We start from the raw sequence: 17,404 nt of genomic DNA on the forward strand, positions 1-17,404 counted from the left end.
CTGTGCTATTTAAAAGCTATTCACTGTAAGAGGCCATTCATACCATGGTTAATTATGAATGAACTCCCGAAGCCCATGTCTAAACGCCGTGCTTGTAAAGGAGCCGAGTCAAGTGCCCCCAGCTACTTCCAAATCTAAACAGACTTAATGCTGTATGTTTATCCAGCAGTTAAAAACACACACAAGTGAAGTTGTTCATAGCAATAGCAGCAATAACATCCCATGTGTGGAACGTCCTATAGGTCAGCGGTGCAGACAGTTCCCATGGTCCGGGGGAGAAGGAAGTGTACCTGGCTCTGCGCAGGGTGCTGCTCTGTCTGGACAGGATCACAGACTTCCTGCTGACTCCTGTGGGGGGCGCTGCTGCGCCCCATGACTACCATCTCAGATCACTGCAGCAGGAGGTAAATGAAGCATGTGTCCGTGTCAAGCAGGGAGGCACGGGGCGGCACAAGGCCACTGAGCTGGTTTCATGTACCTCGCCAATTGATTAGTGTTTATTTGTTGAGTCGCCACAACACCAGAATATTACCTACGGCAATTTGACTTGAGAGCCACTTTCAAAATGACCAGCTCAACAAGATCTACCCACCAATATGATCATTGCTGAAATTAGTTTAAAAATGTACGGGGGCTTTGGAATACAGCAAGACATAACACAACACACTTGGAATGGGGAAATAGAGGGACAAATGGAATTGGTACTTTGTTTTTTGTCTGTAACTTTGTAATGCTACTGACGTTTGTGCACAACAATCTTGAAAACAAAGTATTGCGTTTGTGAGTTTGAACTGACAAGTCACGATAATTCAAGTGTCGGATTCCCAAAAGTAATTTTTTAACAGCCTATTTAAATTCAATATATTTTTAGGACCATGCTGTGATCTACCTGCACAGCCTTTGTGATCTACTGGTTGAGATCGCGATCTACCTTTTGGGCACCCCTGAAACTACAGTATGAATTTATAGCTGAGTTTATTGGTTGCCTCTACTTAGAATTAGAGGATAGATTTAGAAAGAAGGGGAGGAAGACCGGATAGGTGTGGCAGGCGTGACAAAGTGCGTCTTGTAGTCTCGTTTCATGTAAGATATTGTAGTAGACATGGAGTAGCCTGGTTAATAAACCAGACTAATATCGCACAGACCGCGGGATATTAGTCTGGGGAGGCTCAGCTTGGATTTCATTTCCAGGGAAACATTTTCTCTTTGACGCAATTGGTCAGAGCTACTGTCAGTCAAAGGTCTCAAGCATTGAAAGTCACTGTACCAAAGCCCGCCCATATTGCATACCGTGTCCCGATTGGCCGCCCACATTCTCTGGTGTAGGAAATGGGCGTACAATTGAGCCTCTCCAGACCGAAATCCGCCGGCAGGCAATTTATTTTTAATAAACGGCTGATTAGGTCTGGTTTATTAACCAGGCTAGACATGGAGGAGGTTCTCACATGAGGTACGTGAAGGACGGTGTGCGTCGTGAGGGGGAGGGATGCGTGAAGTATGAGCTGAGTATGAGCTCCCAAAAACCTAGGCGATAGAACTCGGTTCCAGCTTGGTGCAAATCAATGTGTTTTGCTTTTATTTATCCATTCCTGTCACTGGTTCTTCTGCAGTCTTTAGGATTAATGAAGTGGTTTGGCGTGTCTTATGGTGTGTTGTAATATAGATACCCTGTTTGTGTTATGGGAGTTTCTTTTACAGTAGGTGTTTGTTTGATCCTTGGACTTCACTTGAAGCCACTTTACCACGTAACTATTGCATCCCTATTCTGGGGTATACGTTCATCGAAAATAACTGATCTACAATACTCAGTCATGTTCGGTTGAATACCGGAGAACTCGCCAGTTTACGAAGTCGCCGCGGCGAAAATTCTTCATCAATGTCTTCATCGTTCATTTCCAAAGTGATCAAATTATTTTGTTCAATGAAATGGTCAGCTAGATGATGATAAAAAGGTGAGTATGTGAATAATACCAATGATAAGTAGGTCTACCATTTCAGGAATTGTTTACTAATGAATTACATTGTTTCGGTACTTTGGTGTTTAAACTTTTAGCATTCCTACTTTCTCTAGTGTAAACTCTAAACAACTATCCTCTCTCTCTCAATTCAATGCAATTTAAATGAAGGTGAAGTCAAACTAAAATGCACTAAAATCGCGGCGAGTTGGTAAACTGGCGAGTTCTTCGGATACCGTTCGGTGTAAGTAATGAAATAAAGGAATAAATCATGAAACATCAACAGGACAGTTAGTTGACGTTTCTTCTTCTTTCCCCTCTTTGTCCAAAGTGTTTGTGGACGGAGCTTGAAACCCTGGGTGAAACCCTGGGCCGAGTGGACTCAGAGATCAGACCTGGCGTGTTGGCAGAGGAGCCAGACGCCCTGCGTTGTTTGAGCTGCCTTCAACAATGTCTCCACACAGCCCAGGCAGTCCTCAACTCCTCCCGGAAGGCCCTCCACACACACCTGGGCCTCACACACCCATATCAGGTAGAAGCACCTCCACACACACACCTGGGTCTCACACACCCATATCAGGTAGGAACTGCAACACTGATTCTCAACCTGTAATCATCATAAATCCATAGTCATCATAGTTACAGGTGGTCCAGGAATGTATAGCCGGCCTACAAGCTCACAAGGCGTCACGCTGTGATGCGTTGTAGAGCTTGTAGATCAGCTCATCAATTCTTCCGGATGAGTTTTTTTCCCTATTGGACTGAAATGGGATTGATCTTTGGATCACAAAATGACGACTCTATTTATTGGGCCAGTGTTTATAAATAAAGCTTGAGTACCAACTGTTTCCACATCCAGTAACTTCGGTAGAGCTGTACGATTCATAATAATAATAATAATAATAATAATAAACCATTTTTGAAATTCATTTTTTAACCCATTCTGACCTGAGATCAGATTCATACGAGGTTTCCACTGGACACACACTGGTCTGATTAACCCATTCTGACCTGAGATCAGATTCTAAAAATGTCAGTCGTTCTTCGATTTTTCAAAAGATAGCAGACCTACAAGCTCGTATCGCGCCACTCGGTGGCGCGATATGAGCTTGTAGATCTGCTATTTTTCAATAGCTAAAGCATAACATGATGCCGACACCAAAATGGGTGCCCGGTCAGAAAGTGGGTTAAGTTCATTGTACAGTATGCTTCAATTGTGTAAACCAAAATCCAATCCAAAATCTCTCTGTTGCAGGCCCATTCATTGTGTGCAATTTCATTAAATAATAATTAAGTTGGAATTCCATTGTCATTTCACATTACATTTTGTAAAGAAACCATATTTATTTACACAAAGCATTACATTACATAACCCACAATATACAGCATCTAAACCAACACAGAAAGGCATTTCACATTCCGGACATGTTCTTCATGCAGGCTGGCCTGGAGCACGTGAAGAGCCAGGTGTGTGTTTTTGAACACATGGACCTCGGACAGACAGATTTAATGAAAGACATAAAGGAAAGCCCACATTTGGAGGTAAGCAAAGAAACCATCATGTGGCGTGTGTGCGTGCGTGCATGCATGTGCGCGCGTGCATCTTTTAAATAATCTTTTCCTTAAGTTTTGCCTTGATAGGAGCTGACGTTAGTGTAACCTAGGTTATGCGAATAACAATAAGAATGACATACAAAGTAGAAAACCACCCAGGCCATTACACCCATTAAGTATTTTGTCTGTCGATTCCTGACAGTATGTGTTAAGTATCCATCATGTGAGAGAGTCTCCCAAGGAGAAAGCCCAGCTGCAGCAGAGTTCCAGGGCCTTGATCCAGGGCCTCGCTGGCCTCTTGGATCTGGGCGAAGAGAGCTTAAGCACGTACACCGCGAAGCAGGCCAGAGAGCTTCCCAGCCCCGGCCAAGTACAACCCTTCCTCTGCAGACACCAGGTATGCAACTGTCTCCTTTGTGCTAAATCCCTGGAATAAATTCAGTGTCTGGTGACCTTTTTATTGTTGTAACTGGATTGCGTTGCATTATAACCACATTACCCCTGGTGTCCCAATTTGTGTGGGGGGATAAAAAAGGAAAGAAAGAAAGAAAAAGAAGAGCCTTGCATTGCAAGCTTGTATCAGCTATTTTCGGTATTTGTCATACAATGAAGTAGATAGGTGTGTAACAGTACGTTTTAACAGCAAGCGGATGTCCGGAAGTGCATTATTTGTCAATGGGACCCGGCAACTACTGGCGATAGCAGGCGAACAGGCGATGGTCGAAAAGTGGGCGTAGGAACGTCGGCCGAAAATATGAAAATAATTCATCTTTTGGGCGACGTCGCCCGGCGATAGTGGGTGATTTGGCGATAGCCAATGAAATTCAAGCGCCGCTCGCCGTTGGTCTCCCGCTGTTAAAACGTACCGTTAGGGTTTGCATGGTTGAGAAATGCATGTACGTACGAAACCATTTTCAAAACACAACACAGAGACTCGAAATAATTGACCTATAAGCCATGTTCTGGTGCTTCTTCCCAACCACCACTTTTCGGACAACCCAGAAGTTGTTCCAGGTCCTTGGATCCCAAGCGGCGTTCCTCCGGCATCTGTTCCAGCAGCAGCAGCCGGGGGCGCTAGAGAGTCTGGAGGCCGAGCGCGTCCAGCTAGAGACGAGGATCAACGCTCTGAACCGAGAGGTTCTGCAACATGAAGTAGCCTCTCAGACCCGGCTTCAGGTGGGCCATGTCTGTCAACTGGGCATATGTAGTTTATGTAGATTATTGTCTCCACCAGGCCGAAGGCATGGGGGGAGAGTATGTTTTGCACTCCGTCCGTCCGTCCGTGTGTCCGTCCGTGTGTCCGTCCGTCCGTGTGTGTGTCCGTGAGCAGCTAATCTCCGGCACCGTTAACCCGGTCGATGCCAAATTTTGCACACACACTCCCTGGATGCCAACGATGAACCTATGCCCCAAAATTTCCAGAACGGCCTGTTATAGCGCCACCAGGAGGCCGCTTTGTGCTAAACAAGTTTTTGCACAGTACACCTACAGATTTTGTCCAAACATCGCGCAAATTGGTACACAGTCTCTCTACTTTACTTTTGTTGCCCTTTTATCCAACCACCAGATGAAGGCAAGCTGCAATGTCCTACATTCCTATCCTGGTGGAGACCTGTGCCCAGAAGGGCACTTTTTCTAGTTTTAAATGTGCTGTGCCAAGACGTTTTCCTTTTTGTCTGTACAATATATACTTCTTCAGTTGAAGCACTTAACTCTACTCAAGACTCGAGTAGAGGACGAGGGGTCATTTTCTTTTGCATTGCCCTCCTATTTTTAACCTTATTTGAAGATGTTCTGTACTAAAGTGATGTGGGTGTGCTGACCCCGTCTGCCTGCCTGTTGTCAATTGTGTATCATGTGTTGGAATGCGTTTGTGGAGAAATCATCCTTTTCAAAGAGATGTTTTACAGTGAAAATGAGGTCCAGATTTGAATAAAATGAACTTAAATCACAAAAAAAAGACCTGAGGCCGATTCTACAAAATGCCTTCCAAACACTTTTCAAAAAATGTTCAAAAATAGCAGACCCACTGTGAGCTTGTATATCTGCTATTTGTTTAATACATAGGCAACGCTAAAATCTAAAATGGCACAGATGCTTTCCCGGTTTTAATGGGTTAAGTAAAAGCAGCAAGTAAAGTAAAATTCCTGTATTGAAAATTGTACTTGAGTAAAGTACAAATGTATCTGGTGGCTGTGGCTCAGGAGGTACAGCAGGTCGTCCAATGATCCCTGGGTCGGCGGTTCGAATCCCGGCTCCTCCTGTCCACATGTCGAAGTGTCCTTGGGCAAGACACTGAACCCTACATTGCCTCCAATGAGTCGGTTGGTGTGAGCTCGCCACCATTGGTGTGTGAATGTGGGAAGTGAGGACGCTGGCGTCGCCGCTTCACCTCCCAATGTATGAATGAATGAACCATTGTGAAGCACTTTGAGCACTTGGAAAAGCGCTATAAAAGTGCAATTCATTATTATTATTGTCATCAAATTACTGTAGTACCAAAGTACATTTTTTGTACTTTGTGTCAAACATTGCACCACTGGCATAACGTTATCATTCATACTGAACAGTGCAAACAAATGAGCATAATGTTGTTGTTTTGGGGGGGTTCTGCATGGTGTGTAGGAGTGGACCCAGTGGGAGAGGGACTGTGGCCAACTGGGCCAACTGCTGGATCAGTTGGAGACCCTGGTCAGCGGCAGAGAGCCCGAAGGAAACGACCATGACGACGTCTGTCCCCAAGAACAAACACAGGAGAGACTGGATACCTGCCAGGTTAGCCTGCTGTTTGTTTCTGCTAGTTTCTGTCTGGCAAATCCCACGTCTTTTTGGCTTCAAGACTGGCTTCCCTATAGACAGATGTTTTGTTTAGAAACATTGAGACTGTACGTGCACGTGCTCGTTTCATGTAATCAATTTCCAACAATCTGTTGTTTTGGTTTCAGTTCATTCAACCTCCTCTTGGCTGGTGAGACGCTCCTATCGAGACATACTGTATACAGTATGTCTATGCTGCAACCCAATTTGCCCTTCGGGGACACTAAATAAACTTGAACCTTGAACAGTATATACTTCACCCCACAGCGGTATTACGTGCTGACATCATCGGTTGGTTTGGCCCCAGCCTGCGCGCGCATACTGGTTCTTATTATCAGTGTGAAGTTGTTTGGAAATGAGTCTATGAACAATCCATACTTGGGGAACAATTTTCCCTATACTGTACTAGTGTACTTGAACAAACTGCCTTATACTACATACTACCTATACAACCTGATCAATACTTAATTAACTGTACTATAGCAACCTTCCATATACAGTACTAGTTATTTAAGATATCAGATTGATTAACTTTGTTTATTTTTGGTTGTTCATGAAAAATGAATACAATTTAAAGGTATATTCAGTGATTTCACTTAATTCAAATATCACTTATTTTTTTGTTTTGTTGTGATAATCCTCCCTACTATAGAGTGTGCTGGCCATATAAGGAGTTCCTCCCTGTCCCCAGTTAACCCCTGGGGGTCAAAAAACCTTAGGTTTCGTTTTTGACTCTCTATCCTGATTGGACGAAAGGCTGGGTCCCACAGCCAAAAACGAAACCTAAGGTTTTTTGAGTGAAATCACTGAATATACCTTTAAGTTAAAAAATATATTTATATATTCTTTCTTTTTAAGATCCGAAATCAAGCTGTAGTTCCAGAACCGTTGGTTTGAACACAATCTGAATCTCTACTTTCATATGAAATTTAAAAAAAGGATACAAGAATGAAATAAAGGTGTCAAAAATATAATCTATGAAAAGACGAGTCTAATTAAATGACATTGAGACAAAGACATTTTGAGAGTAAATAAATAAATGGCAAATGGTGCATTTATATAGCGCCTTTATCCAAGGCGCTTTACAGAGAGATTGTGCATTACATTCACCCATTCACACACACGTTCACACACCGATGCCGGAGGAAACCATGCAAGGCACCAACCATCACATCAGGAGCAATTAGGGGTTCAGACTCAGTGTCTTGCTCAAGGACACCTCGACACTAACTCCGGGGGGGATGCCCGGGATGGAGCTGGGAACCATCCGGTCACTCTACCCCTGATCCACTCTACCCCTGATCCACTCTACCCCTGATCCACTCTACCCCTGATCCACTCTACCCCTGATCCACTCTACCCCTGATCCACTCTACCCCTGATCCACTCTACCCCTGATCCACTCTACCCCTGATCCACTCTACCCCTGATCCACTCTACCCCTGATCCACTCTACCCCTGATCCACTCTACCCCTGATCCACTCTACTCCTGATCCACTCTACCCCTGATCCACTCTACCCCTGATCCACTCTACCCCTGATCCACTCTACCCCTGATCCACTCTACCCCTGATCCACTCTACCCCTGATCCACTCTACCCTTGAGCCACTGCCGCGCGGCATGAGTAATATTCCTTCGTCACACTATATCCTTGCTTCTGTGTCCCGTAGCGAGTGCTGAGCCACACTATATCCCTGCTTCTGTGTCCCGTAGCGAGTGCTGAGCCAGCTCCAGCAGAGCAGAGATGTGTTGGGTCTGCTCCTGGACCAGGGTGACGGGCTGCAGCGCGGTGGTGACGCAGCAGGATGCAGTACCTCGGTCTCCCAGGCAGGAGGAGCTCTGGAGCTACGGTGGCGCAGCCTCCACAGGAGGACGGAGCACAAGATCAGACGCTGCCAAGACCTCCGGGAGAGCTGGTCCAGGTAGGACACCTCTCACACCTTTACAGAGAGCTGGTCCAGGTATAGGACACCTCTCACACCTTTACAGAGAGATGGTCCAGGTAGGACCACTTCTCACACCTTTACAGAGAGATGGTCCAGGTATAGGACACCTCTCACACCTTTACAGAGAGCTGGTCCAGGTATAGGACACCTCTCACACCTTTACAGAGAGATGGTCCAGGTAGGACACCTCTCACACCTTTACAGAGAGCTGGTCCAGGTATAGGACACCTCTCACACCTTTACAGAGAGATGGTCCAGGTATAGGACACCTCTCACACCTTTACAGAGAGCTGGTCCAGGTATAGGACACCTCTCACACCTTTACAGAGAGATGGTCCAGGTAGGACACCTCTCACACCTTTACAGAGAGCTGGTCCAGGTAGGACACCTCTCACACCTTTACAGAGAGATGGTCCAGGTATAGGACACCTCTCACACCTTTACAGAGAGCTGGTCCAGGTAGGACACCTCTCACACCTTTACAGAGAGATGGTCCAGGTATAGGACACCTCTCACACCTTTACAGAGAGCTGGTCCAGGTATAGGACACCTCTCACACCTTTACAGAGAGATGGTCCAGGTATAGGACACCTCTCACACCTTTACAGAGAGCTGGTCCAGGTATAGGACACCTCTCACACCTTTACAGAGAGATGGTCCAGGTAGGACACCTCTCACACCTTTACAGAGAGCTGGTCCAGGTAGGACACCTCTCACACCTTTACAGAGAGATGGTCCAGGTATAGGACACCTCTCACACCTTTACAGAGAGCTGGTCCAGGTAGGACACCTCTCACACCTTTACAGAGAGATGGTCCAGGTAGGACACCTCTCACACCTTTACAGAGAGATGGTCCAGGTATAGGACACCTCTCACACCTTTACAGAGAGATGGTCCAAGTATAGGACACCTCTCACACCTTTACAGAGAGCTGGTCCAGGTATAGGACACCTCTCACACCTTTACAGAGAGATGGTCCAGGTATAGGACACCTCTCACACCTTTACAGAGAGATGGTCCAGGTATAGGACACCTCTCACACCTTTACAGAGAGATGGTCCAGGTATAGGACACCTCTCACACCTTTACAGAGAGCTGGTCCAGGTAGGACACCTCTCACACCTTTACAGAGAGATGGTCCAGGTAGGACACCTCTCACACCTTTACAGAGAGATGGTCCAGGTATAGGACACCTCTCACACCTTTACAGAGAGCTGGTCCAGGTATAGGACACCTCTCACACCTTTACAGAGAGCTGGTCCAGGTATAGGACACCTCTCACACCTTTACAGAGAGATGGTCCAGGTATAGGACACCTCTCACACCTTTACAGAGAGATGGTCCAGGTAGGACACCTCTCACACCTTTACAGAGAGATGGTCCAGGTATAGGACACCTCTCACACCTTTACAGAGAGATGGTCCAGGTAGGACACCTCTCACACCTTTACAGAGAGCTGGTCCAGGTAGGACACCTCTCACACCTTTACAGAGAGCTGGTCCAGGTAGGACACCTCTCACACCTTTACAGAGAGCTGGTCCAGGTATAGGACACCTCTCACACCTTTACAGAGAGATGGTCCAGGTAGGACACCTCTCACACCTTTACAGAGAGATGGTCCAGGTAGGACACCTCTCACACCTTTACAGAGAGCTGGTCCAGGTAGGACACCTCTCACACCTTTACAGAGAGCTGGTCCAGGTATAGGACACCTCTCACACCTTTACAGAGAGCTGGTCCAGGTATAGGACACCTCTCACACCTTTACAGAGAGCTGGTCCAGGTAGGACACCTCTCACACCTTTACAGAGAGATGGTCCAGGTAGGACACCTCTCACACCTTTACAGAGAGATGGTCCAGGTAGGACACCTCTCACACCTTTACAGAGAGCTGGTCCAGGTATAGGACCACCTCTCACACCTTTACAGAGAGATGGTCCAGGTAGGACACCTCTCACACCTTTACAGAGAGCTGGTCCAGGTAGGACACCTCTCACACCTTTACAGAGAGCTGGTCCAGGTATAGGACACCTCTCACACCTTTACAGAGAGCTGGTCCAGGTAGGACACCTCTCACACCTTTACAGAGAGCTGGTCCAGGTAGGACACCTCTCACACCTTTACAGAGAGATGGTCCAGGTATAGGACACCTCTCACACCTTTACATAGAGCTGGTCCAGGTAAGACACCTCTCACACCTTTACAGAGAGATGGTCCAGGTAGGACACCTCTCACACCTTTACAGAGAGATGGTCCAGGTAGGACACCTCTCACACCTTTACAGAGAGATGGTCCAGGTAGGACACCTCTCACACCTTTACAGAGAGATGGTCCAGGTAGGACACCTCTCACACCTTTACAGAGAGCTGGTCCAGGTAGGACACCTCTCACACCTTTACAGAGAGATGGTCCAGGTATAGGACACCTCTCACACCTTTACAGAGAGCTGGTCCAGGTATAGGACACCTCTCACACCTTTACAGAGAGATGGTCCAGGTATAGGACACCTCTCACACCTTTACAGAGAGATGGTCCAGGTAGGACACCTCTCACACCTTTACAGAGAGCTGGTCCAGGTAGGACACCTCTCACACCTTTACTGAGAGATGGTCCAGGTATAGGACACCTCTCACACCTTTACAGAGAGCTGGTCCAGGTAGGACACCTCTCACACCTTTACTGAGAGATGGTCCAGGTAGGACACCTCTCACACCTTTACAGAGAGATGGTCCAGGTATAGGACACCTCTCACACCTTTACAGAGAGCTGGTCCAGGTATAGGACACCTCTCACACCTTTACAGAGAGCTGGTCCAGGTAGGACACCTCTCACACCTTTACAGAGAGATGGTCCAGGTATAGGACACCTCTCACACCTTTACTGAGAGATGGTCCAGGTAGGACACCTCTCACACCTTTACAGAGAGCTGGTCCAGGTAGGACACCTCTCACACCTTTACAGAGAGATGGTCCAGGTAGGACACCTCTCACACCTTTACATAGAGCTGGTCCAGGTATAGGACACCTCTCACACCTTTACAGAGAGATGGTCCAGGTATAGGACACCTCTCACACCTTTACAGAGAGCTGGTCCAGGTAGGACACCTCTCACACCTTTACAGAGAGCTGGTCCAGGTAGGACACCTCTCACACCTTTACAGAGAGATGGTCCAGGTATAGGACACCTCTCACACCTTTACAGAGAGCTGGTCCAGGTAGGACACCTCTCACACCTTTACAGAGAGATGGTCCAGGTATAGGACACCTCTCACACCTTTACAGAGAGCTGGTCCAGGTAGGACACCTCTCACACCTTTACAGAGAGATGGTCCAGGTATAGGACACCTCTCACACCTTTACAGAGAGATGGTCCAGGTATAGGACACCTCTCACACCTTTACAGAGAGCTGGTCCAGGTAGGACACCTCTCACACCTTTACAGAGAGCTGGTCCAGGTATAGGACACCTCTCACACCTTTACAGAGAGATGGTCCAGGTATAGGACACCTCTCACACCTTTACAGAGAGCTGGTCCAGGTAGGACACCTCTCACACCTTTACAGAGAGTTGGTCCAGGTAGGACACCTCTCACACCTTTACAGAGAGATGGTCCAGGTATAGGACACCTCTCACACCTTTACAGAGAGATGGTCCAGGTATAGGACACCTCTCACACCTTTACAGAGAGCTGGTCCAGGTATAGGACACCTCTCACACCTTTACAGAGAGATGGTCCAGGTATAGGACACCTCTCACACCTTTACAGAGAGATGGTCCAGGTAGGACACCTCTCACACCTTCACAGAGAGCTGGTCCCGGTAGGACACCTCTCACACCTTTACAGAGAGCTGGTCCAGGTAGGACACCTCTCACACCTTTACAGAGAGATGGTCCAGGTAGGACACCTCTCACACCTTTACAGAGAGCTGGTCCAGGTAGGACACCTCTCACACCTTTACAGAGAGCTGGTCCAGGTAGGACACCTCTCACACCTTTACAGAGAGATGGTCCAGGTAGGACACCTCTCACACCTTTACAGAGAGATGGTCCAGGTATAGGACACCTCTCACACCTTTACAGAGAGCTGGTCCAGGTATAGGACACCTCTCACACCTTTACAGAGAGATGGTCCAGGTATAGGACACCTCTCACACCTTTACAGAGAGATGGTCCAGGTATAGGACACCTCTCACACCTTTACAGAGAGCTGGTCCAGGTAGGACACCTCTCACACCTTTACAGAGAGCTGGTCCAGGTAGGACACCTCTCACACCTTTACAGAGAGCTGGTCCAGGTATAGGACACCTCTCACACCTTTACAGAGAGATGGTCCAGGTAGGACACCTCTCACACCTTTACAGAGAGATGGTCCAGGTATAGGACACCTCTCACACCTTTACAGAGAGCTGGTCCAGGTAGGACACCTCTCACACCTTTACATAGAGCTGGTCCAGGTATAGGACACCTCTCACACCTTTACAGAGAGATGGTCCAGGTATAGGACACCTCTCACACCTTTACAGAGAGCTGTTCCAGGTATAGGACACCTCTCACACCTTTACAGAGAGCTGGTCCAGGTATAGGACACCTCTCACACCTTTACAGAGAGCTGGTCCAGGTATAGGACACCTCTCACACCTTTACAGAGAGATGGTCCAGGTAGGACACCTCTCACACCTTTACAGAGAGATGGTCCAGGTAGGACACCTCTCACACCTTTACAGAGAGATGGTCCAGGTAGGACACCTCTCACACCTTTACAGAGAGATGGTCCAGGTATAGGACACCTCTCACACCTTTACAGAGAGCTGGTCCAGGTATAGGACACCTCTCACACCTTTACAGAGAGATGGTCCAGGTATAGGACACCTCTCACACCTTTACAGAGAGATGGTCCAGGTAGGATACCTCTCACACCTTTACAGAGAGATGGTCCAGGTAGGACACCTCTCACACCTTTACAGAGAGATGGTCCAGGTAGGACACCTCTCACACCTTTACAGAGAGCTGGTCCAGGTATAGGACACCTCTCACACCTTTACAGAGAGATGGTCCAGGTAGGACACCTCTCACACCTTTACAGAGAGCTGGTCCAGGTAGGACACCTCTCACACCTTTACAGAGAGCTGGTCCAGGTATAGGACACCTCTCACACCTTTACAGAGAGATGGTCCAGGTAGGACACCTCTCACACCTTTACAGAGAGCTGGTCCAGGTAGGACACCTCTCACACCTTTACAGAGAGCTGGTCCAGGTATAGGACACCTCTCACACCTTTACAGAGAGATGGTCCAGGTAGGACACCTCTCACACCTTTACAGAGAGCTGGTCCAGGTATAGGACACCTCTCACACCTTTACAGAGAGCTGGTCCAGGTATAGGACACCTCTCACACCTTTACAGAGAGATGGTCCAGGTAGGACACCTCTCACACCTTTACAGAGAGCTGGTCCAGGTAGGACACCTCTCACACCTTTACAGAGAGATGGTCCAGGTAGGACACCTCTCACACCTTTACAGGGAGAGCTGGTCCAGGTAGGACACCTCTCACACCTTTACAGCAGAGTGGGGTCCGCGGACCCCCAGGGAGTTCCAGAGGGTCCCCAGCTAAATGATAGTTTGGAACCAAACGGACCCTTATGGGACTGTAACTCTGAGAGCTGTACAAAATTGTACACTCTCAGAGTTAAATTAACATTGGTTTTACAATATAAATTGGGGGTCTCAGTGATTAAACAAAATGCCTAATGCATTTGAAACTGGGGGTCCTGGAAAACTAAACGGGTTGAGAATCACAGCTATAGAGCCGTACACATCTTCTCTTATGGGGCTCCCTGCCGTATCTTTTCAAATGAGGGTCCGCGGGCTAATTAGTGTCAATTTGGGGGTCCTTAACATGAAAAGGTTTGGGAACCACTGCTTTACAGCAGTGGTTTTCAACCAGTGGTCCAGGGACCACCAGTGGTCCTTGAGGGGGTTCCAGGTGGTCCCCAGCTAAATGAGGGAGAGTTGAGGGGGTTCCAGGTGGTCCCCAGCTAAATGAGGGAGAGTTGAGGGGGTTCCAGGTGGTCCCCAGCTAAATGAGGGAGAGTTGAGGGGGTTCCAGGTGGTCCCCAGCTAAATGAGGGAGAGTTGAGGGGGTTCCAGGTGGTCCCCAGCTAAATGAGGGAGAGTTGAGGGGGTTCCAGGTGGTCCCCAGCTAAATGAGGGAGAGTTGAGGGGGTTCCAGGTGGTCCCCAGCTAAATGAGGGAGAGTTGAGGGGGTTCCAGGTGGTCCCCAGCTAAATGAGGGAGAGTTGAGGGGGTTCCAGGTGGTCCCCAGCTAAATGAGGGAGAGTTGAGGGGGTTCCAGGTGGTCCCCAGCTAAATGAGGGAGAGTTGAGGGGGTTCCAGGTGGTCCCCAGCTAAATGAGGGAGAGTTGAGGGGGTTCCAGGTGGTCCCCAGCTAAATGAGGGAGAGTTGAGGGGGTTCCAGGTGGTCCCCAGCTAAATGAGGGAGAGTTGAGGGGGTTCCAGGTGGTCCCCAGCTAAATGAGGGAGAGTTGGTAAATCAAACGCACCCTTATAGATCTTTAACTCTTGAGCGTAAAATGAAACCAAATGGACCCGTTTCATTTTACACTCTCAAGAGTTAAATTATTGTTAAACATCTGCATTACTTAATTTACAAGAAGTCGACACAGTTAGAGATTGTAGTAGAGAATAATTGTTATTTTGATCACCTCATCAATACGGCATGTGTCCATCGTGGACACCATCTTATCCAACGACACCAGAATAGTCAAAGTTTTGGGACTGAGAGGCTAAATGTCATCAAATGGTGGTCCGTAGGGGGCTCAAAATGCAGAATAAATAATGGTCCTTGATATGAAAAGGGTTGGTAAAAACCCACTGTTCTACAGTTACACACCTGTAAAGGTTTGGTCCCTTTTGAACCCCCCTCAAGGTACCCCCTGCTGGTCCCTGGACCCCACTTTGAGGGAGGACAATAGAAAGCATTTCACGTACTATATCATATTATCATATCAAATAGAAGTTATTTTCTTTTGATAACAAGATCATAATACTGTACAATATAGCGATGAATATGTGTGGTCAGTCTGTGAAATGGATCACAGTTGATCACAGGCTGAAACTGATGCCTTTCAATAATAAACAGTTACTCTAGTACTACTGTATATCAAGTGCACAGCTATTAAGTCAAAGCTGTGATAGTGAGAACGCAAATAATTAAAAAAAGTTATTACAGTTGTAGTATATTAAAATACCATACAGGAGAGTAAATGTGCACGGCAGACAGACGACGAGATGATGTTCCTTGATGTTTATTTCAGAGTACACAGCACAGCAAACAGCATATGTCCGACAGCCTTACGCCGTCGGGGAGAATGACCCAGTTACATTGAATGTCATGGAATTAAGTACAGTTTCACAAACTGAGGTGAGAATGTAGGCATGTTCACTGTTCCTCTGAAGACCCCTTGATCAACCATATGCTCCCATGCAGCTATCAACACCAATTCTATTTTTACACAAATTGCAGCAGGAACAGACAGCAAACCGTAAACACCCATCGACACCCCAACTTTGAATAACAAAGACAGCTGTCCTTGGAGCAGGCCTTGGAGATGAACTGACTTAGCACAGAAATTTAGTCTTGATTGCATATTGCAAATATGGACTAAAATGGATACCACACAGTGCTTTGATATTTCAACTAGGGATGTCCCGATCACATTTTTTGATTCCCATCAATTGATTTGAGTATCTGCTATTACCGATTTTTCACAATCCGATATTTATATTTTTATAGAACACTTATGCCATATCACAACAGTATAATATCCAGAATCACAATATCCAGTCTAATATCATCATATGGATATAATATTGATACTAGGGAATGTCCCGATCACGTTTTCTTTGCCTCCCGATCCGATTTCCGATCATTGGAAAATGACGTGATCGGCCCCCAATTTCCGATCCCGTGATCGGACCGCGACAATTTCAACAGAGAAAGTATTTGTGATTAGTCCACTACCAGTACTTTTGTTCGTTTTATTAACCCATTCTGACCGGGCACCCATTTTGGTGTCAGCATCATGTTATGCTTTAGCTATTTAAAAATAGCAGATCTACAAGCTCATATCGCGCCACCGAGTGGCGCGATACGAGCTTGTAGGTCTGCTATTTTTTTTAAATCGAAGAGTGACTGACATTTTTAGAATCTGATCTCAGGTCAGAATGGGTTCATCAGACCAGTGTGCGTCCGGCGGAAACCTCGTATGTGAATCTGATCTCAGGTCAGAATGGGTTAATTACCACGTGTAAATGAGGTGCAAACGATGACTTTACTGTATCGCATCAGCAGTTTAGTATAAGTTTTATCCCATCTGTAGCAATATGTCAGTGAGTAAAACATCTCCTGGCAAAATCACGTATTTTGTTTTTAATGATCTGTGGAAATAAATATGTTCCAGTTCATTCAGTGGAGGCTCTGCAGAAGTATAATAATAAATAAATATGTTCCAGTTCATTCGGTGGAGCTCTGCAGAAGTATAATAATAAATAAATATGTTCCAGTTCATTCGGTGGAGCTCTGCAGAAGTATAATAATAAATAAATATGTTCCAGTTCATTCGGTGGAGCTCTGCAGAAGTATAATAATAAATAAATATGTTCCAGTTCATTCAGTGGAGCTCTGCAGAAGTATAATAATACATAAATATGTTCCAGTTCATTCAGTGGAGCTCTGCAGAAGTATAATAATAAATAAATATGTTCCAGTTCATTAGGTGGAGCTCTGCAGAAGTATAATAATAAATAAATATGTTCCAGTTCATTCAGTGGAGACTCTGCAGAAGTATAATAATAAATAAATATGTTCCAGTTCATTCGGTGGAGCTCTGCAGAAGTATAATAATAATAAATATGTTCCAGTTCATTCGGTGGAGCTCTGCAGAAGTATAATAATAAATAAATATGTTCCAGTTCATTCGGTGGAGCTCTGCAGAAGTATAATAATAAATAAATAAATATGTTCCAGTTCATTAGGTGGAGCTCTGCAGAAGTATAATAATAATAAATAAATATGTTCCAGTTCATTCAGTGGAGACTCTGCAGAAGTATA

General features: G+C 46.3%; 1 protein-coding gene across 1 annotated transcript in view; it reads left to right on the forward strand.

Moving 5' to 3' along the window:
• The window catches only part of LOC310876423 (nesprin-2-like), a 203,790-nt gene that overhangs the window by 80,766 nt on the left and 105,620 nt on the right, over positions 1–17,404 (forward strand). Inside the window, exons 58-64 of the mRNA XM_083789954.1 lie at positions 243–404; positions 2,287–2,487; positions 3,396–3,497; positions 3,712–3,906; positions 4,512–4,685; positions 6,135–6,284; positions 8,042–8,250. Of these exons, the coding sequence (XP_083646080.1) occupies positions 243–404; positions 2,287–2,487; positions 3,396–3,497; positions 3,712–3,906; positions 4,512–4,685; positions 6,135–6,284; positions 8,042–8,250 (1,193 nt within the window). The remainder of the gene's footprint in view (positions 1–242; positions 405–2,286; positions 2,488–3,395; positions 3,498–3,711; positions 3,907–4,511; positions 4,686–6,134; positions 6,285–8,041; positions 8,251–17,404) is intronic.

This window comes from Protomyctophum parallelum (assembly GCF_964188405.1).
Source record: "Protomyctophum parallelum genome assembly, chromosome: 19".
In the NCBI taxonomy this organism is placed as follows: domain Eukaryota; kingdom Metazoa; phylum Chordata; class Actinopteri; order Myctophiformes; family Myctophidae; genus Protomyctophum; species Protomyctophum parallelum.